At 43.6% G+C, this 22,369-nt stretch overlaps 1 protein-coding gene and 1 long non-coding RNA gene across 4 annotated transcripts in view; both read left to right on the top strand.

The window, feature by feature from the left end:
• Window positions 1-22,369, top strand: part of Jazf1 (JAZF zinc finger 1) — a 314,694-nt gene that overhangs the window by 162,706 nt on the left and 129,619 nt on the right. Inside the window, exons 1-2 of one of the 3 annotated variants that reach the window (XM_042273344.2) lie at window positions 4,429-4,914; window positions 19,164-19,236. In XM_042273344.2, coding sequence (XP_042129278.1) covers window positions 4,863-4,914; window positions 19,164-19,236 — 125 coding nt within the window. In that variant the 5' untranslated portion in view covers window positions 4,429-4,862. Of the gene's footprint in view, window positions 1-4,428; window positions 4,915-19,163; window positions 19,237-22,369 lie in introns of those variants that run through there. The other 2 variants (XM_042273345.2, XM_006982220.4) reach the window with 2 other exon arrangements.
• On the top strand, window positions 7,078-8,147 carry LOC143272356 (uncharacterized). Its single transcript, XR_013049858.1, has 2 exons — window positions 7,078-7,211; window positions 8,067-8,147. It is a non-coding gene; the product is annotated as an uncharacterized LOC143272356 (long non-coding RNA).

Raw genomic sequence — 22,369 nt, 5'->3', positions numbered from 1 at the left:
GAAGGTGAAGTCTTTCAGACAGTGAAGCAGATGTGGTACAAAGGTGTGTCATCCAGCAGCAGAAGAGAGGTAAATATGGGTACATGGGAGACAAAAGGAGCCTGAGGTACCCAAGACCAAGTAAGAGCAGGATGCTGAAGGAACAGAAGTGACATTATGGCCAAAGCCTAGAGAGGATGGCAGCTGGAAAGAAGGGTCACTGCCATAGCTGTGACTCCAAGCAGACAGTAGCAGCCACTGTCCCAGAGCACACCTGGTGGGGAGGGGTGGACAGAACCCCCTGCTCACTCCTTTCACACCACCCTTCCATCCTCATGCCTCTAATGGGGAACCAGCCACATGAGCACCCCAGGACAGAGCATGGGGTTCAGAACAAGGCAGAGAAGAACTAACAGGCTGGTGTGAACAGGAAGTATAGTGAGCAAGAAGGATGTGTACAGAAGACAGGGTCATTAAGAGACACTGGGGTGTAGGCATTGAAGGGAAAACAGTTGAGAGACATACTTGGAGGGTTTGATTGGTGCAACCACATTGTAAATATTCTGTATTCTACATAAGATAATGTTATTATGTAAATAATAAAGGAGGGCTTAACGCTTGATGTTATTGATTGGCAATTTGGCAAGATTTGTATTCTTTTTTTTCCCCTCTGAAAACATTAAGCTTTATTAATTGGTATGAAATGTAAAGACTGGAAGGCAGAATCTGCTGACACAGAATTGTATTCAACATTAGTGTGAAGGGAGAGTTCTCAGTTTCCACAGTTGGAAATCAGATATGGAGACTTCAGAGGGAGATGTGTCCCCAGAAACAAAGGGAAAAAAATATCACATTTTCCCTCCTTTGCTGGTCCTAAGTATGTGAATTCTGGGTATGTGAAGTTCATGTCTGTGTGTGTGTATCCATATGTGTATATGTACATATGTATATGTGCTTATATATGTATGTATATGTATGTGATGGACGGGTCCATGTGGGTGGGTCTGTATGTATGAGAGAGACAAAGGGATAAAAGTAAAAGAAACTAGGGAAGAAAAGACAGCAGGAAAGGGAAGGGGAAATGAGGAAGGTTAGTGAATATGGTCAAAATATATGATATACTAGAAAAACACAGCTTTTAAGAAGATTGTGTACACTGAATTTACATCAATAAAATATTTTAAGAGTCAGCAAGATGGATCAGATGGTAATGACATTAGCCACCAAGCCTGATCAAACCTGAGCTTGATCCTTAGAAGCCAAATGACAAAGAGACAATCAAGTCCAAGTGTCCTCTGACCTCCACAACTATGCCATGTCACGTGTGCACCTAGAAACATGCACAAAAATACACAGACAGAGGTAATCAATTAAATAAAAGTTAAAAGAATTAATTGAAAGAAAAAGAAAAAAAATAGAAGAAATGGGTACCAGGAAGGAAGTAAGAAAGCACTCCAGAGTCTAGAAAGAGCAGGAAATACTCTTTGCACAGCCTCCAACAGAAATACAGTTTGTCATCATCATCACTTCAGCCCATGGACTCCTATGATGGACTCCAGAACTCCAGAACTATAAAAGATAAATCCCTCATATTCGAGCAACAGAGTTTTGGTTTATAGGTTACAGAAAGAATAGAAAAATAATACTGAGTTCTCCATTGCATTTTCATATAAAGGTTTTTCATATTAAAAAACGTAAGAGATGTTGAACCCATCATATTTTGCTGGGCTCTGCAAACATTTTCATCAATGTTTCAGGCACACTGGCTCACGGACAGAAGGAGGAGGTGGAAATGTGCAGGTCCAGGGCTTTGTGTGGTGCAGGCAGCTGGTGAGACTCTCAGAGGAGGTTTTTGTTGGAGGCTGACGCATTGTGGGAGGAGTATCATAACCTTGCATACAGTAATAATCTGCCAGGTCTTCAGCCTGGACGCTGCTGATGGTGAGAGTGAAATCTGTCCCAGACCCACTGCCTGTGAAGCGATCAGGGACCCCAGTGTCCCGAGTGGATACCTGGTAGATCAGCAGTTTAGGCGCCTGCCCTGGTTTCTGCTGGTACCAGGCTAAGCAGTTCTTCCAGATGCTTGAATGAAGACTCTGACTGGACTTGCAGCTGATGGTGACCTTCTCTCCCTTGTCCAGATGGGAGGTCCGGGGCAGGATCAAGATTTGTATTCTTAAACATATCCAATTAGGACTTATTAGAAGGTCATGAGAACTATTTAATGAACTGTCCTAATATTTTAAGAAATGAAATTTATTAACCAAGGTACATTACATGTTAGTAAATTAAATAATGTTTTCTAAAACTTATATTTGTATCGGGAAATTAGTGTGCTAGTTATAATAGAAAATGTATATCTGGTTGTAGTTTACAATGAAACACTGAAAAATAGAGTTAACTCATGGGTGTAGATGAGCTGAGGGCAGAGACAGTGTTGGCAGAGGATTTGTAGACATTTTTAAAGCATATTCTATCTCTACCTTCCTTTTAAAAACCACCCCCCCCACACACACACAAGATGGTTCAATATCATATAATGTTGGGGCCATATCTAGAGTATTAAACCTCGTCTCAAGAAAGCCTAGAAAATCTGTTAGCATCTCTGCCTTCCATTTTCTGAATTCTACTGATAGTAAAGTTTACCAAATCTCCAAAGTCCTGTGAGCCCCGCTGAGGAACTGAGTTCCTGTGAGCACTTTGATAATGTCCATTTTACTCAACATGATACAGAACCTTCACATTTTGTTTAAATGTGTGATAAAATCATCTAAATGTGCCTTGGTTTATAAGTTGATGGCACTTTTCTTGTGAGTCAGAACAATAACCTCAGCTGAAGCTAGCCAGGAAGTTGTCTGAAGTCTCTGAGGAAGGTCAACACTTTTCCAGGTGTGTGTGTGTGTATGTGTGTGTGTGTGTGTGTGTGTGTGTGTGTGTGTGTATGTGTGTGTGTGTGTGTGTGTGTGTGTGTGTGTGTGTGTGTGTGTGTGCATGTTCTACATAAGCTCCACGGATGTGGAAGAAAATGAAATCTAATTACTTCTGGTCTGCGTCTTGTATATAGGGTAAGCTCTCTTTTTCCATAGATGACTTGCCAGTAAGTTTTACAAGTGACCACATGGCAGCATGGGTTTTTCCTAGTAGAGGATAAAAACTTCGAGACCTCCTTATCTTGGCAGCAAGAGGTGGGGCTGTAAAGTTGACAGTGGAATGCTGTTTATGTGAGATGCTGGCCTCCAGCTTGTGAGAAGTAGATGGTATTTGTCACCTCTCACAGCTTTCACAGGTAAGGCGATTAACTTGCTAAAACCAGTTATAAATAGGCAGAGCCAGGACTAGGCACTCTGGTGTTGAAGGCTGTTCACTGGCAGGAGGAATTTGATAAGAAACATGGATGCTCAGGATCTTTAAGCGTTGTCATGGATCTTGATGTGTCTCATGTTTGATCTCATCCTAAGAATTTCAAGAAGCACATTTTTTAGTGGAAAAACCAACCTAGTAGGGAAATGGCAATGATGGCTGCCCTTGTGGGGGAGCGGTGTGGGGGTGGTATAGATCTCTGTTCCTTTCTATCTGTTTTTAGGAAATACGTGGCTTACCCAGATGTATAGTTCCCATTCTGTTGGTCATGTGATGCACTTCTCATTCCTGACACTGGGGATAAAACCAAAGCCAGCCAGCCCCAAGAGCAATTCACCTTCCTGCACAGAAATTGACAGTCAGCAACAGAGCAGCATGTTCTTAGAAAGCTAGAGTTCTGTGCCTGGAGTGAAGCCCCCAGTCCTCTGATTCCAGTATCCGTGCTTAGGTACCGTGGTTAGGTACCTTTCAATGGACTGATGTCCAAGGCAGAAGATGCCTTGGGAATGCTCGGAGTGTTCTGAAATGTGTGAAGTGATGTTGAGCCATACTGGAAGAAAAACACTTTTATATAGTAATGGTTATCTGCTGCTTCTTTTAATTTGGCTGTAAGAATTCATCTTCATTTGTGCAAGAGATAAGATCACCTCTACAAACTGGAAAGGAACAACCACTTGGCAGTTTCGTTTGAGAGCACTAATACTGAGTGGTGACATAGGACTCAGAGTTCTGCTGGGCACGGGAACACAAGCCTGTGGAATTGTTAATCCTGAGATTCTGGAGAGAAAAACCAGTTCCACAATTTTGAGCCAAATTTGAAGCAAGCTTTAATTAAATTCTGGCCAGGATGACGGACTTTGGCCAGGTCCATCTCTGGGTCCCCAGGAAATAGCTAAAAGTCACATTCTGCAGGGCTTAAAAAGGCAAAACCACATGGCTGTGGTATTTCCCATCAGATCCAATCAGGAGCAAGCATATATCCTGATACATTTCCTGCCTGCATACCTCCTGCCCTCTTGTGATCAAGCACAGCCGGTACAGACTAGTCAAACAAACAGGCCCCAAAAGAACTTATTCTTAACTGTCTTAACTGCAAATAGAACTCAACCTGCAGAGTCTGCTGTTCCCATTTTGGCCTCCCATTAACTTGTAAGATGTACTGTTCTTATTCCTGCTTTGGTCTCACATAATCCCAGGTATTGGGAGGTAGAAGCAGGAGGAGTCAAAGTTGAATGTCATCCTTGACTACATAGCAAGTCCAAGGCCAGCCAGAGCTGTGTGAAAGCCTGTTAGAAAACAAAAGCAGCTGGAAAAGGGTTTAGTGCCCTGACTCAAGTTGTTTCTACTTGAGGGAAGCAGAGTGGCAAAGCAACCTTCCCCTGGAGTCAGACGGATACACTTGAGACCTAAAGCAGGGCCTTTTCTGATCAGTGTGTTTCCTTTGGGAAAGGACAACAAACAGCTCAGGGTCTGCCTGTCTCCCCTGCTCTTCCCAAGGCGCTTTTCTGCTGTGAGGACTGCCTATGGAGAGCAGTTGGTTCTGTCTTCACCCGTACATGGTAGAACCCGGTGATGGTAAGAATACTTTCATCTGCTGTTACTGCCACTTAGAGTGATTGATTGTTCACAACTGTAATCCCTCAATGTGAGCACCAACACCCTGAAATAATAGTAACAGTTAAGGTTTATTAGGTATTTACCATGTTCCAGCCCTTGTACTCTGTGCAGTATACAGCTTATCTCTTAAATTCCCTTAACAACCTCATAACAACTTCATAAGCTGTGAGTCACTGACTTCTGTATCAGAAAATTAAAGCTTGGCCTGAGAAACTTGCTCCAGTCATGAAGTTAGCATGCATCAAAACAAACCAGTAACTTCCATAATATGTTGCCTATCCCAGGGAAAAACTTCAAATTTTTTAAAAAAGTATCAGAAAGGCTAGAGTTGCCTAGTCCTTCTACAGAAGCCAAGATAGTCAGGGGCCATCTGCCAAGTTCCAGATAAGTGAGAGGGCCAGGGACTTCCCAATGCCCAAATTCATACCATCGTCAAGGTTCCTCAGCATGTGTCCCTACTCATTAACAAGTAGAATAGATGCAATCTATCCAGAATCCAGAGCCACATATCCCAAACCATGTGTCATCTCTGAAGCCCTTGAGCCTAAACACTGTGTTCCTGGCCCCAATCTGGGCACAGAGATGCATGTGTGTGATCCCATCAGAGGCCAGTCAGAGCTACTCAGATCAAGCTGTAACCAATACACACTTGTAGGTCTATCTAATGACTCAGAGGTAGAGCCATTGTGTAATCCTGAATCCAGAGGTTCAGCTCTTTCTCCTGTGGCTGGTTTCTCAGTTTGGATGTTTGGTTGGTTGGTTGGTCTTATTTTGTTACAATTCTTTGGCTTCCCTGGGACATTGGAAGAATAGTTTTCTTGTTGTTGTTGTTGTTGTTGTTGTTGTTGTTTGCCAAATCCTAGATGAAACAGGCTTCCAAAATGCAAAACTAACTTGCTTCATAATGACCTGACTGGTTACTGAAGTGAAAGAATGCCAGCACAAGAAAAACACATGGGCCTGAATCAGTCTTAACAGAAAATCCCAAGACTCAAAATTCAAGTGATGAAGTTTTATTAGTTTTAGGAGCTTACCATCAGTGATACCCCCTCCAAAACAAAGTCCTAGTCATCAGAATACATGAAGACTGCTTCCCATTCAAGGTTTATGAATTACTTTTAAAAATACATGGAGACATAAGTGGATCACATGATTCCTAAGTGTGGGCCTTCTTTAGAAAGTAAAAGAGATGAAAAACTAACCAGAGCTTCAGGTGAAGCCTGGATTTTAAAGGTCTCACTAGGGGATGGGAAAATGGCTCAGTCAGTGAAACGCTTGCTATACAAATATGAGACCAACATAAAAGCTGAGCGTTCACAAGGGCCTGCTGTCCCAGTGTAGAGGGACAAAGACCAAGAGGACCCCTGGGACTTGCTAGTCAGCCAATCAGGTTGAACTGGGGAGCTCCAGGGCTAGTGAGAAGTGCCATCTCAAAATAATACTTACAATAAGGTGGGGAGAGAGAGAGAGGAAACTACATCGACATGTGGCCTCTGCATGCCGTCACACACACACACACACACACACACACACACACACACACACACACAAACACACACAAACAAAAGATTTCACCACACACTGGGGTCATCTATAAAAACTTTTGCAGCATGCTCAGTCATTTGTTTCTAGTTTCACAACTGCCTTTTGGGTTTGGAAAAAAACTCAAATTCTTTCATTTGATAACTTTTCCAAGCAATTGTTTGGGTTTTTGGGGTTGTTTTTTTTTTTTCCTTTTTAAAATGTGTGTGTGTGTGTGTGTGTGTGTGTGTGTGTGTGTGTGTGTGTGTGTGATGTGATGTGATGTGATGTGTGTCTATCTGTCCTTGTTTGTCTGTGTGATGTGTGTCTGTCTGTATGATATGTTGGGGGCCATATATATGGAAATCAGAGGACAACCTTTTTTCACCTTTTTGGGGTCCCAGAAATCAACCCAGGTTGCCACTGAGCTATTTCCTGCTTTCTGATTTCCAAGTCTCCATAGTCATTAGTGGTAACTGTCTCTTCTTGTTTCACACCAGAATCTTTGGAGGGGAGCCAGGCCCTCAGAGTCTTTGGAGGTACCCGGGAGGTGCTGATGTGCAGTTCTAGCTGAGAACCGCTGGTTTCCAGGCACTTGGTGGATAGAAATAACTAAGACCAAACAGCTTGAGGATAGGATCCTCAGACTCTTTGCACATCCTTGTTTGGGAGCTCCAGTCTGTCAGGCAGCTCCCTCCATGGGCATCTCTGACATTTCACTGCAGTTCTTACAGGTATTTAAATCAGGAGACATTCATATAGTAAACAATTCCTACATGTTAGCAGAAAAGCAAGTGTTTTAACTCTTCTTTTTTTTGTAATATATTTTATGTGCATTGGTGTTTTGCCATGGGTGTCGGGTTCGCTGGAACAGAAGTTATAGACAGTTGTGAGCTGACATGCGGGTGCTGGGAATTGAACCCAGGTCCTCTGGAAGAGCAGGCAATGCTCTTAATCGCTGAGCCCTTTCTCCAGCTCATAGCAAGTGTTTTTATACTAGTTCTTATAATATAATGTGATCTTCTTAAAATGGAAGCACTTCTCCTAGCAAATGTGATGAACCTGTAGCCATAGACCACATGCACCTTGAATAACTGGATGCCACACAACACAAAATTGTAAACTGACTTAAAACATTAAACTTTATTTTGGTTTTGTTTTATAATTTTGTAACTTGATTGCATGATTCTCTAGTATGAGTTTTATAGATGACAACATCTGTTGCAAAGACTCTAGTATGCTGGAGATCTGAGTTGTTTTTTTTTTTCTTTTTTTGACTGAAGAGAGTTTCAATACCTGTGCACAGTACTTGACATATGTATCTGACTTTCCATAAACATCATTATCCTTGGTTATTTTCAGCTTGGTATTTAGTGCTTTTCTAGGTGGGATTACTTCATTCTCAACTTCTTTCTCCTTTGGAATTCAAGCTTGTCCTAAACTTCTATTTCCTGAAGGGGAAAGGGAAAGAAAGTTTATTTTAATGCAGCTAGGAAATATGTCACAGTGTATGTAAGTTTCAGATAAATGTGATTCGTAATGTCAGAGTTGACCTTTAAAGAAAAAAAAATCTTTTTTTTTTTTGGCAGGTGAGGGTAGCTTGGGTTACAAGAGAAGAAGAAGAACAAATGGGAACAGATCTGCATTAATAAATATTCAGATTGAGTCCACTCCAGTGTCAGTGTTAGTAGGTGGTGTTGGTACATGGAGTGTTGGGTGATGGAAGTTGTGCACACTCTCATTTTTCACTTTAATTGCCTGCCTGAAAAGATCCTGACAGCTTCAAAGGTTACTGCTCATCGCATTGTTGATAACTCAGGAGCAATATGCATGTGCAATTTGCTTCATTATTGCCCACTAATAACCAATACTGGAAAAAGGCTTGAGCAACCACAGGAGCCATAATTTGACATAATGTTCTCTTTTTCTCCCATTCCTTAACCATCCCACTGGAGTTAGCCACATCTGATGTGGCAGTGTGGGTGTGACTTTAGTGTGGTTTTGTTGTTATTCTGTAAATTTAGTGTGATAAAAATCTAATGTCTTTTTTTAATTCAGAAAAACAAAGACATGAAAGGTTTCATGTTTCTCAGTAGAACTTTGAGCTAGCATTCTGATTGTTTAGGGTATTGCTTTTATTGTTTGTGTGAAGATTTAATTTAGCTTCATTTATTGAGAAGCCATTGAGTAGCAGTGTCTGAAGTGTAAGAGGGTCTTTCTCTCGGTTGCAGAAGCACTGGTGGTGGTCAGTCCAGGAGGAGGATGGGCCTTCACCTGCTCAGCCACACACACTCCTGCTTTGCTTTGCCCAGGATGACTTTCATTTACAAGATTATCTCACGTTAAAGTAGATTCAGGAGTGACAGTCATTCTTCCAATCACCCTAGAGGAAAACTACTACAAAGAAAGTACACACCTTCAAGGAGACTTCTTTAAAGTCCTGTATCTTATTAACCAGGATGTAGACTCAGTGTTTCAAGGAGTGCGGGGAAAATGTAGTCCCTTCTACCAGGCAGCCATGTTTCAGGGCATCATGATGTAAAAAAAAAAAAAAAAAAAAAAAGAGGGAAATGTCTGTTGAGCAGCATCTTGCAGCCCATGATAACTCTCATTTGAAAGATGAGTTTTAATTTTTTCTGTGCATCATTGTGCTGCTGACTGTCAGAGTGACAGTTTACAGTAGTGCAAGCCTTAATTTCAAAAGTCTCACACTAGAAATTTACTCCTCATTCTTAGCAATATTTTGGAAATTAAAAAGAATCCTAAGGCTTATACAGTTAATACCAAGCAGAGGCAGCTAGATTTGTGAAAAGTGGCACATTGTCTTAATGCCAAGAAGTAAGAACAGGGCTGGAGAGATGGCTCAGCTCTTAAAGGCTAGGATCATAGCCAAAAATATAGTAAGAACAAAGACTGAAATGAGAGTATGATTCCCTTAGTAAGCCTTGGAGATTCACATACCAGGTCCACTAAACACTGATTTAGGGACCCCAGTTTGACTCACCCCACCCCACCCCAGCCTTTTATCCTCAGTTGTGAAATGTACCAGTCACTTGGTTCCAAATACAGTGTGCCCCAGGCCTTTCCTTATCCCTGCTGAGCTGACTGCTGGCTGAGTTTCAGGACAGCATCTTTAATGGGTGCTTGTTGCTGTGTGTCACTGTTGTGAGGGCAGGCTGTGGCTCTGCTGTCTTTTGGAATGGGTGGTGGTATGATGAGATCTTAAGCACTTCTGTGCCTATCTGCATCAGGAGCCCTTTATCCCTCCCTTCTTGGAAGCGGCAGCTTTTTGGTTCTGCACAGCATCCTTCACACATGAGAAGCAGACCTCACTTGGATATCAAATGTTTTTCCCAGTTTGGAGTTCTTCATTGTTGATAATAAGGCACTCGCTCCACATAAGAAAAATCCTGTATTTCTGTTTCTTCTTTCACCAGATCTTGTCTTTTGTATCCATTTCCCCCATCGTCCCTACCTCTGTTCACTATTTTCTAACACATGGACCACCTTAGCTTATTCCCCCAGTGGCTCTGCTCTGTGTGTGAAGTTAAGGCAGACTCTCAGAGAGTCCCTCAGCCCTTCCATGAGGAAGCTAGCTCTGCACTTCATGCCCCTTTCACACAAGCCTCTCTCGACCTTCTTTCCCAGTCCATTTACTTTCTCCTGCTCACCTGCTCAAGCGAGTCTCCGTTCAGACTCTTAGAAGCTGCTCTCAGAACGTTGCCCTGGGCCTCACAAAGAATCATGCCACCTTTCTGAAGCAGTTAGTATACTTGCTGGTTTCTCTTGAAGCATTGGGGGCTTTTTGTAGTGTGCGTGCGTGCGTGCGTGCGTATACACTAGCTTGTATATAGGTAGGTGATGTGTACATGCCTTCAGGGGACGGCAGTAAGCTTTAGGTATCGCCACCTCCTTGGAGACAGCCTGTCATTGTCCTGGCGCTCACCAGTTAGACTGGCTGACCCCTGAGGCCCAGGATTCTTCCTGTCTCTGCTTCCCCAGCCCTAGGATTTCACGTGCTGCCATTACACCCAGCCTTTTGATGTGGGTGCTGGGCATTTAACGTGTCTTTGTGCTTGCCAGGCAAGCACTTTACCAGCCACACCGTCTTCCCAGCCTTGGACTATTGTTAACTGGCCATTGCAATCATCTTTCTTGCTCACTTGTGAGCTACTGACTTAGAATTTCCTATAAGCAAGGAGCACATGACAAGAATTCAGGATGTCTTTCAGGAAATAAATTCAATTTATTTGAATTTATTTACACTAAGAAAGCAAGAGCTCACCAGGCGGTGGTGGCGCCTGCCTTTAATCCCAGCATTCGGGAGGCAGAGCCAGGCGGATCTCTGTGAGTTTGAGGCCAGGCTGGTCTACAGAGAGAGTTCCAGGAAAGGCACAAAGCTACACAGAGAAACCCTGTCGAGAAAGGAAGAGAGAGAGAGAGAGAGAGAGAGAGAGAGAGAGAGAGAGAGAGAGAGAGAGAGAAAGAAAGAAAGAAAGAAAGAAAGAAAGAAAGAAAGAAAGAAAGAAAGAAAGAAAGAAAGAAAGAGAGAAGGAGGGAGGGAGGGAGGGAGGGAGGGAGGGAGGGAGGGAAGGAAGGAAGGAAGGAAGGAAGGAAGGAAGGAAGGAAGGAAGGAAGGAAGGAAGGAAGGAAGGAAGGAAGGGCTCCTCAAATGTAGGTCCTAGCCGCCTTGTGTCACTGCCCTGCTGCTCACTGACTGCCTTCTGATCTCTTGATTTAGACCATAGGAAAACCCAAAATTATCTTCATATAGTAGCTGTATTCTAGCACTGATACTTGAGATCAGGTGGGTTTTGTTGTAGTGAGGTTATTTATTATGTGCAGGATAGGATATCCAACAGGATCCATTAGCACACTCCCTCCAGGGTCTCTAGACATTGCCTTTGCAGAGGATCACCCACAGTTCAGAACCACCCCCTCAAGTATCTCTATTTGAAAAGTCTGTAATTAATGAGTATTGTCTGGTTAACCCTACTGTCCTTCTGCAGTGCCTGCAGATTTCACCTCATTGCCTGCCGCCTTGAATTAGGAGCCACATCAGCTTCCTACCCTCCCCTGTGAAGGCCTCACTATGGGCTCCATCAGTAAACCCTTCCCATGAGAGCTCTCCTTCTCGTCCTGTCTCCTTTTGTCGCGGGCTGCCATGTATTCTTGCTCCCTCTGTCTGTGTGGTGATACAATAGCTCACACCAGCTCTGTCTTGTGCTGGCCCGTCTGATCTGGAGCTCCCTGAGCTGATGCTGAGCTGAGTCCTGTTGCTCCTTCATATACTGAGCCTCCATCATGGTGGACACCAATTGTTGACTGAGCTTCTGGCTTAGATTTGACTTCTAAGACCAAGTTTCCTAACGAGTTACGATCTTCGTGGGTATCCATAGGATCTGAAGGATTGATAAAGAACCAGGAAGCAGAACAGCAGAACATCAAGCCTCTGGCCATGCTAGTCACAGGGCATGCTGTTGCTGCAGTGGCTGTGCATACTCTGGCCATGCTAGTCACAGAGCATGCTGTTGCTGCAGTGGCTGTGCATGCTCTGGCCATGCTAGTCACAGGGCATGCTGTTGCTGCAGTGGCTGTGCATGAGTCAGCCTACTGAGTACTGTCTAGAGAGTTCTCAGTTCAGTCATGTTTAGTCATTGACTGGTACAAAAAAACTCGGGGTCCACATGGGAACACGAATGCTCTTTCACAGATGCTCTTATTGTGTTGCACAGAATCCCCGACTCTTAGATATTAAGCTCATAAAGTTTACAGCAACACTCAGCTGCATCTGGACTTCACTGTGAATTGGGAAAGGCAAAAGTCTCAGTATAATTTGCACTAACTTTCCTGTAATGGAAATTATGGCCTGGGAAAAGTTTCAAATGACGTGTCTATAAACGAAGGAAAAGTTGATCCATTCAAAGGCTGGTTACATACACTCATACTGTTTTTTAAAGTCCAGTGCCAACAAGAAATATTTATTTCAGCATCTGAAGTAAACCAGCAATGAATTTTAAAAGTCAGTCTTTGTAAATTGTTGGTTCAACAAATTTAGTCTTAAAAATGGAGTAAAAGTTGCAACAAAAATGTACTGGGCTTGTAAGACGGCTATAAAGTCTGTGTGGAGTCCAGAGTTACAACTGGGTGGGAGCAGCGAACTGACTCCACCTGCTGGTGATCGGGATCCTGCCTCAGGAAGACTCAGAACCCGGAGCTTCTGCTTCTAGCCCTGATGGTACCCGCTGCATTTAAGGAAGCTTGTCACAGAGACCCGCCTGCTTCCGTGGTCTGTGCAGTCATCCCACATTCCTGCCCTCTCTTCTGCCCTTTCCTTGAGTTTGTGTTGGTGGCTTTCACTCGGGCCCAGACTGCCTGCGGTGCCCAGTCCTCATTCCCTGAGTGTCACTGGCTCAGCCTTGGCACCACAGCGGCGAAAAGCTGGTAGAAGCCTGGGCTGGAGGCACAGGTAGAGCTCGTTGGCTATGGATGTAACTGCTGGCCGATCATTTAATTAGGGAATCACCAGATGTCAACATCTGGGCTCTCCTTCCTCCGCACCTGCTCAGTGGAATCAGAAGAGTCCTGACTGATTGCCAGTGTTCTGCAATCCTGTTTCCAGCCTTGCTCTCCCCGTCCTCTGTCCCTCCATCACAGGCACATGGTGACCTGTAGTCTTCATCTTGTCTTTGTCACCTCTCAAAGAGTTCTGTTTTAAGCTCTGAACTTTCTCCATTCTGTAGCTGGCACCTTTGAGTGCAGGGTCTCTCGGGCTTCTGCAAGGCTCCGCTCCTGGCTCGTGTGTCCCCACTATAGGCTCTGGAGATTGTAACTTTAGCTGAGCCTCTTTATGTTCTCATATTCTTCTGTTATGTCCCAAAACACTGTTTGAAATAACTTGTCTTCTGTTTCTGTCTCCTGTTTACTCCCCTTGGTGGTTTTTTCCTACCAACCACATCATTTTCCAGGGGCCCTGAATGATAAAGGAAACAAATGTGCTTGATGGATCTCCCATGTTTAACTCAAAAGTCTTCAGTATTCTCATCGTGGGATTAATCAGCCGTCTGCCCCTGTGTGTATTTGTTGGGCACTGGAGAGCAAGTGCAGCAGCAATGGGAAGAGTCGAGATAGGCCAAGTCTCCCCAGATGTCATCATGGTGCTAACGGGAGGTCTGAGAACAAAGGGAGGGTTGGACAAGCCCTACCCAGAATGCCGCGAGAGAGTGCTTTGGACAGACTACTGTCTGTCTTTGGAAGTTTAACAGCTGAGGGAAAGATGAAAGCTGGCTGCACCCTTTACTTAGTGTCAGAATCACCGAATGATTGCAAAGAAAAGTCAAGGTTCCAGGCCGGCTCCTCAGTCACCTATATGGCTGGGCGGGTACCTGACTCTCTAAGGTCTCCTACTGCTGCAACCTTCAGCCCTCCACACACTTCCTTTTAGCCCCCTGCCGTCCCCAACACAGACCAGCAGCACATCCCTGTTCACAGTGGCTCCCAAACCTGCAGGTCACCAGCGACGTTTGCTTAGTTTTGCTTGAGAGGCAGCGGAGCTGTTTTCTGACTTTATTAAATTATAAGTAATTCTAGGTATAGAAAGTCCCAGCAAGGTCCAGTAACTCAGTCACAGCCAAAGCCCATGAGTTCATTACTGAGTGTTGCTTGACCCACCAAATAACACCAGTGGAGGGTTTTGTTTGTTTGTTTGTTTGCTTGAAGATGGCACTAGGAATAATTATTTATTAAAAATATCACACAGCAAAAACAAACAAACAAAAAAACGGTGCGGTGATACACACCTGCAATCCTAGCACTCAACTCTGGAGGTGGAGGCAGGAGTTCAAGGTTATCCACTTCTACATAGCAAGTTGACTCCAGCCTGGACTACATGAGACTTTCCAAAAAAAAAAAGAAGAAAGAAAGAAAGAAAGAAAGAAAGAAAGAAAGAAAGAAAGAAAGAAAGAAAGAAAGAAAGAAAGAAAGAAAGAAAGAAAGAAAGAAAGAAAGAAGAGAAGAGAAGAGAAGAGAAGAGAAGAGAAGAGAAGAGAAGAGAAGAGAAAAGTTACAAGTCAAGTCCAAGCATTGGTTGTCAATGATAGAGACTGTAACAGAAGAACAGGGGCTTCAAGGACTAAGGAGGTGAAGTGTTCCTTCCCAGTCTCAACCATCACCTTACTTTGTTTTAGTTTTAGTATTTATTTACTTTTTTTTTTTTTTTTTTTTTTTTTTTTTTGGGTTTTTCGAGATAGGGTTTCTCTGTGTAGCTTTGCGCCTTTCCTGGAACTCACTTGGTAGCCCAGGCTGGTTTCGAACTCACAAAGATCCGCCTGCCTCTGCCTCCCGAGTGCTGGGATTAAAGGCGTGCGCCACCACCGCCCAGCATTTATTTACATTTTTATTTGATCTTATTTTATTAGCTGCTATTGTTTGAGAAACTATTGGAACTAGTATTGTGATAATGAGGACTTTTCAGTTCAATTCAGTCCATGATTGCTAGGATCACAACTAGGAAAAGCTTTCACTTTGTACCTGGGGCTGGAGCTCAATAGCTCAGTTCTCACCCCAGAACAAAATACCTCCCTGAGATGGTGACAGACGATGTCTATTGCCAGCCTGTTTACAGTTTGCTGTTTCAGAAACATAGCAGGACTGTCCTGGGGCAGAGACAGTCATAATCTGTGTCCTCTTTCTCTTTGGTACTGCCCTGCCCCACTAGGAAGTTTCTCTTCCTGTCACTCCTTGGTCATATAAAAGTATAAGAGTGCTGTTGTGTGTCCTTGTACCTTGGCCATATTATACAAATTGCCAAATTACCTGCTTAAGGAACATCATATGAATTTGAAAAATTGAAGGGATTTATCTGCAGAGCACTTTGAAGTGAATTATATCTCTGAGAAGCTGCATCCAACGTTTCCCTTCCTCATTTTATTGGCACTATGAACAGATTAGCCAGAGATCTACCTAGGAGATGATGTTAGATGCTGTTTGGTCTCTTTTTACACTACTTATTGTAGTAGTGTACCATGTGCAAACCCATTTCAGAATAGCAGAGTGCAAACCCATTTCAGAATAGCAGGGTGCATAGTGTAAGGAAGCTTTTCTTTTTATTTGAAACAGCACTATCTAGTGGTACCCGGTGACGATGTTCCTTTGGCCTGCATAGCCTGTGGAGGAGACATGACATCCTGACAGCTGGGGACGCATCCTACTTGGCAGAGCCAGGCTGCCTCTGGAGTCGTTTCCTTGCACAGTGTTGAGCACCAGAAAGTTATGTTGCTGTCAGAGAGAGGGAAATAATGAAAGCAGCTATTACACTTTTACTGAATGTGAAATGCTCAAGAGCATGATTAAAATCTATAAAACGGCAAGTCATAATCCCCACACGACAGCCAGCAAGCCAGTGATGGGACCCAGGCTTATTTGGGACCAGCAGTTGATGTGGTCTCTCCAGTAGCCTTATTTCAGTCTCTCCTGACTTACACCAAGTACATCGTTTCATTTTCAAGATAACAAAGCTTTGGTGGATGTTTGTTCTAATTAAGGTTGTTTTAAAGAATCATTTAATCTAAAAAAGAAGGTTGAGGTTTGGGGGTGTTTGTCCAGAATGTTCTGATGTCATATTGCTTACTAGAGTCTGCATTCTAGATAAAGGGGCAGGGGGTACTTTATGCTTAAGGAACTTCCAGTGGTTGTTTTGTTTCAGAGAAGGTGACATTTAGAAGCTTCCAGAAGTCTGCCTCCAACTTATAACTTGAGGCAATGTAGACATGTCAAACATAGGTTATAGAGTATGTTGAAGGAAAAGAAAATAGAATTTCCGAATCTCGCTTTGCAAACAGAGTGTTGAACATGGTTGATGCTCTGTCAAACAAGACTGCCATGCAGTTTGTGTGAGTGTCAACAGCAACAGCATTTCTGGTGAGCATCGGAGCTGTGGCATGCTATAGAAGATACTTGACCCCCTCCTTCAGAGTGACACTAGACCGTCTCCTGTGGTAGTCTAATTTCCATTGCTGTGGCGAAACAGTCGAGAGGCTCAAGAAAACTTTGTTGTGGCTCACGGTTCTAGAATTTCAACCTGTGGTTGATAGGTCACGTGGCTTTGCAGCCTGTTAGAGCAGAATCCCATACTGGGAACGAGTAGCTGATTGGGATGTGCTCTCCTCATGCTGGCTAGACAGCTAGGGAAAGAGGACATCACTCCCAGTGACCTGACTTCCTTCCTCTAGACCCCATCTCCAAAAGATTTCAGCACCTTCTAACTGTACCACAGACTGGGGACCACACCTTCAACACACAAGCCTTGAGGGAAACTCCAAGATCCAAATTTTTACAAGCTTGAAGTAGAAAAGTATAATAGAAATGTATATACCTGCGTGCGCGCGCACGCGCGCGCACACACACACACACACACACACACACACACACACACACACGAGAAAAATGAAAATCAGGATAACTTGAGAAAGCAGCATTTAAAATAACTTTAGAAAGTACACAGTATAATAACAGGGGATGATTAGAGTATGGTTTGTAGGAAAACTGATAGGAAGCCGGGCACAAGAACAAAGAGAAAAATGAAAGATGGCATTAACCCCCTTGATATACAAATTGTAAGCTCATAGTAGTGCTCATTTAGTTAAAAATAACTCTGTAACAATACATCACAAAAGCACAGCTCCCCCATCCACACCTAAGCCAAATTTGAATTGTGTGGGGACTTGGGAACCTTTCCACTTTTTTTTTTTTTTTTTTGCTTTTGCTTGTTTTTCTAACTTCCCGCTCTTATTTGCACAATTTCTGTCTCCAATCTCGTCTGTTACCTCGGCACATCAGTCACCATTTGCACCCATGGCCTGTCCAGCATGCCAGTGACTGTTTATGTAGACAAGACATTTTCCCTCTGAAATATGGTTCTGTGTACTCCCCTCCAGCAAGCACGTTCTGCACAGAAAAGCGAAGATGTGTGCAGATTACAGCAGACTTGGATAAGTGCTAAGGGTGACGTTTGAAAGCCATGTCCCCCTCACGCCTTTAATCCAGCACTCGGGAGGCAGAAGCAGGCAGATCTCTGTGAGTTCAAGACCAGCCTGGTCTACAAAGCAAGTTCCAGGACAGCCAGGGCTACACAGAAACCCTGTCTTGGTGGGGGGGGGGGGGACAGAAAGAGAAAAGCAAATCATGTCCCTTGAAAAGTGCCTTCCTTGTACCTTGACAGCTGCTCAGCTTGTCCCTAAACCAGTGACCAGGCTGCAGCCGCAGCTGCGTAGGGAAGTGGAGGGAAAAGGGGCGGAAATGTGACTTATGGATCTGGTCTCATCTGCTCTGCCAAAACCCTGAGACGGGGCGTGGTGGAGCCTTTCAGAGATTCTTTGTCCCTTGTTCCTGATTCAGCTTTCAAGGGCTTACAGTGACAGAGACCAAGGAAGGAAGATTCCTGAATAGAGTTCCCTGGAATTCTTGGCACAGGAAAAACGATAGAGTGAACGTGAGACTCTTGCGAATGAAGAAAGTAGTGAATAAAGCTGGCTCTGCTGCCAGGCGTATAGTCTGAGGGCCCAAAGCAATGTCAGGCTGATTGCTTTGCCGCCCATGTTCTCTGCCGCCGTGCCCTTCCTTCCTCTGTCACCTGCTCATGCACATTGGAGTTAGTGTCTCTCACATCCACCGCATGCGGAGATGCTTGAAACAACGCCTGTCGTGACGTCAGAGGAGTTCCTGCCCAGTGCAGCTGAGAGACTTCTAATCATGTGACAGTATGGATGAGGTTCTAATGAAAGGAAATTTGTGTGAAATGCTTTAACCTTTCTTCATGAAAGCAATACACAGTGACCCCCCTGCTCCCTATATTGTTATATGATTATTCTTTTACATCTATTTAGGAAATGATTTCCCCCCATGTGAAGCTTGAGGCTATGCTTCTGGTTGTGAGGAGGACATTCGTTACTGGCCCACACTAGAGAAGTGCCATTGTGCGGTGCTCCTGTGGTGCGGCATTCTGTGTTGCTGTGGTGTGGCATTCTGTGCTGCTGTGGTGTGGCATTCTGTGCTGCTGTGGTGTGGCACTCTGTGCTGCTGTGTGTGCCACTCTGTGCTGCTGTGTGTGGCACTCTGCCTCTTTGGGGGGAGACCCTGGGGAATGTGCTGCTTGTTGACTCTGAAGCACTAAGAGGATTTCTGATTAAGAGTCTAGAAAAGCTGTAATCAATTCATTGCACATTCAGAAAGGAGGAGAGCCCTCCAGAATATGACTCTGGACTCAGAAGTGTTCAGTGAGCAAAAACAATACTCCATAGATTTTCAAATGGATGGAGCTTTACAATGTAAACTAATTTGTTCCAGTATTGAAGTGAGCATAATTAACAGAGGCTTGCTTTCTTAGGCCAATGAAACACGAAAACCATGCCAGCATTGTAACTGTACGCAAGCAAAGCCAGTCTTTATGAGGGGGTTGTGCAAGAGCTTGTGTGACAGATGGGCGTTTTATCACTGTTGATGTTTGGAATTTCTTGAAAAGCAATGTAATATCTTGTTTTTATGAATGAATGAACAAATCATTATGCTTTGTGAACTGAGTTTCCCTATTCTAAATCAATCTTTTTCTCTCTGTTATTTTATGTTAGGGAGCCTCATATATTCTGATGTAAAAAAAATCCTAAAAAAATCATAATTGTGTTTTATTGCAGATACAGATCCACGTGTTTTAGAAAAGCAAGAATTGCAGCAGCCGACCTATGTTGCCCTCAGTTACATTAATAGGTAAGCCATCCAGAAGGACAGCTGCTGTTTGCTGCTGTCTTGCTCTTTAGATGTATCTTTTTACCAGTAAATGCTTTCAGTTTAAAAACATGCACATTAGATCATTTTAAAGCAACCTCTACGTGGAGAATTCTTGTTTCTCTGTTGAAGGATATAGATTGTAGCCCCCTGTGCATGTGTCTGAAAACACGGCTGATTTACAAGCTCATTTTGGAAGTATTTTGTATGCAGAGTTAGAACATGCTCTTTTGACTTCCTGGGGCAGTGTGAGAGATTAGTGGATTTATGTTTGAGTGAACCTTTTAAATCTTGGGGTGAAAAGGTACTTTTTTATGAATTCAAAACACAGTTGTAATATCAGAATGTATTGGACTCTAACAAATTGAAATCAGTGAATTTTAGAAAGTCATTTTGTAGCAGCTCATCTTTTAGTAGAACACTGTCAGCAGCTGCCCAATATGTGTAGAGTAACATGAGTTTTCACTTAAATTGATTCTGAGCCTAACTTTAAAGAACTGTTTTGTGCTTGAATATCAAACCTAAAAGAAGACTTAGTGTTTCCACCAACTCAAATAATTAAGGAGACAGTAATTTGGGGGCAAGAACTTGGAGTCACCTTTGGGTTAAGAAAACACACACTCTCAAAGCAAAGTGGAGAGAGTAAGAGCGGAATTAGTTTTTAATAAGAGTGAGAACTCTCTGCCCATAATTCAGTGGAGGTTTTTCTATTGGCTGCCCCTTTCCTATAAGGCAAAGATCTTTTTCGGTCTCTTGGTGCCAGAATGTGGACCAGGGTCTGGGGAGGAACTCTGCCAGTGAATTATCTGCACTCTTATTTTGGTGTCATTTTAGGAAACATAGTTAAGTCCTGCCCAGACCTAGCTGTGAGTTAGTCACCTGTGCTCAGCTTCAAGTACTTGTAATGAAGCATGTTTTCAAAGCAATATCATTTTTTGATTTCCTGTTCATCAGACTTTCCAAGGAGTAGCATAAGATGTCTCTAGTCTTTTATCACCCATATTTTTGACATATGTTGTTAGAATACCTTAATAATTGCATCAGATTACATAAAGATATCTGAGTTTTTCACAGATTCTGTGCTGTTTCCAATACTTAGCAAGAGAGTTGAAAAATCTTTAGTTATATATTCATGGAACTCTACTAAACAGCCTACTGATGTTGACAGATCTAGTCTAAAGGAGCAGACATCTCTAGCAGACTAGCAAGCTTACTAGTGACCTTGCTATGAAGAAAGTATATGTAAGCTTGCCAGGTTATCAGTGCTGAACAAAAGACCCTTTTGGGGGGATATGCTGTGTTGGGGACTTAGCACTCCTCATGTGGTAGGCACGTCCACTGTTTGTTTGTTGGGAGTAAATAAAAACCTGGTGGGGGAACAGAAAAGAGTTTCAAACCATTGAGAGCTGAAACCCTGGCTGTAGTGCAAAGAAGAGGGGCCTTGAGAGAAGAGAAGCCTAGTGCCAGCATTTAGACAAAGCCATTTCTGATGGAGGAAGAGGGCTCTGAGGCTGGAGAAATGCCAGCTTGACCGCAGGATCCTGACTGTGACAGAAAACCATGCTCTTGTTTCTTTGTTTTTGTTGTTTTGTTTCTGGGTTCCACTTTTGTTTGTTTGTGTTTGGTTTGGTTTTGTTTTTGAAGTGGGATCTTGCTATTCAAGCCCCTTTGCAATAACACTGCAGCAGGGAGTTCTGACTCCTAGTGGAGAGTTTCCCTTCTGTATTGTTTTAAAGAGAAGCAGCAATTATAAAAAAAAAAAAAACCCTAGTCTTTGCTTAACCTATTTTAAATTGTTCTGCCCATTTAACATAATGTGGTAAGCACAATAGACCTTTAAAGTAGAAGGAAAAACCCTTAATTACCTTGAAAGTGGTTCTAGCTAATGGACTGCTTCGTAGGAACTACCTAGCTTTGGGATTTTGCATTCAACCTACTGCAATACTGTGTGTCATGTAGGCCTTGGAAAACCTTACAGTACATGCATGAGAAAACGAGAAAGAAAAAGGTAGATAGGGGCCAGTGATATAGGCCAGCAGGCAAAGGTGCTTGCAGCTAAGCCTGATGACCTGAGATCAATCCCCAGGATCCAGATGGTAGAAGAAGACTGACTCTTCAAGTTGTTCTCTGATCTCCACACATGCAATATGGCGCGCGCGCGCGCGCTGCGCGCGCACACACACACACACACACACACACACGCACACGCACACGCACACGCACACACACACACACACACACACGCACACACACACACACCACACATCGCACACTGTACACGCACACGCACATGCACGAATAAATGAATAAACAAGTATATAAATATAATTTTTAAAAGACAGATGATAGTACCCTGGGGGGACTTGGGGTCAAATGTGAGCAGTGGGCTCTGGAATCTAACCGTTGTGTAGCCAGATTTATTGGGATATCAGAGAGTTAACTACTCAATGAAGAAAAGAGGAAAATAGGAAGAATAATGTTGCATACACATGATAGGACACCTGGTCAGAGGGGCAAAGACATCAAATAATATAGAGCAGTTACCACACCCAGTGTAGCTGCATGTCAGCAGCTTGCTCAGAGAGGACAATGGAGACTGTCTAAAACCTGTACGTGAGGTGCCCGTGAATTCCTTTGCAAGATACTGCTCCAGCACAAAGTTGGAGCCGGCTTGATTGGAAGAAGTAGATCCCAACCTAACAACTGCAGTGGGGATGGATGCCATGGCCCTGCAGCCAGTAGGAAAGGGACAGAGAGAACACGGGCAACCGTCCTCCACCATTAGTCACCCAAGACACCCACGAGGTGGGGATGGATGAGCTGCTAAGGAAAGCAGATGAACCTCCACCAAGTGCTTGCTGAAGAGCATGTGCTGCCCCTGGATATTTCTCCAGGTTTTTGCCTGAGCAGTTCAGGTTGCTGCCTTAAGGAAACAAGGTAACTTTGGGGCTTTTTCAAGACAGGGTCTCACTGTATAGTTCTGACTGTCCTGGAACTTACTGTGTAGACCAGGCTAGCCTTGAACTCACAGAGATGTGCTTGTCTCTGCCTCCGGAGTGCTGGGATTAAAGGTGTGCACCACCACTCCTGGCTATAAGGTAACTTTTTAATCATT

Source organism: Peromyscus maniculatus, chromosome 3 (genome assembly GCF_049852395.1).
Source record: "Peromyscus maniculatus bairdii isolate BWxNUB_F1_BW_parent chromosome 3, HU_Pman_BW_mat_3.1, whole genome shotgun sequence".
Taxonomy (NCBI): domain Eukaryota; kingdom Metazoa; phylum Chordata; class Mammalia; order Rodentia; family Cricetidae; genus Peromyscus; species Peromyscus maniculatus.
The sequence above is the reverse complement of the archived record's forward strand: the minus strand, read 5'-3'. Positions and strand labels throughout refer to the sequence as shown.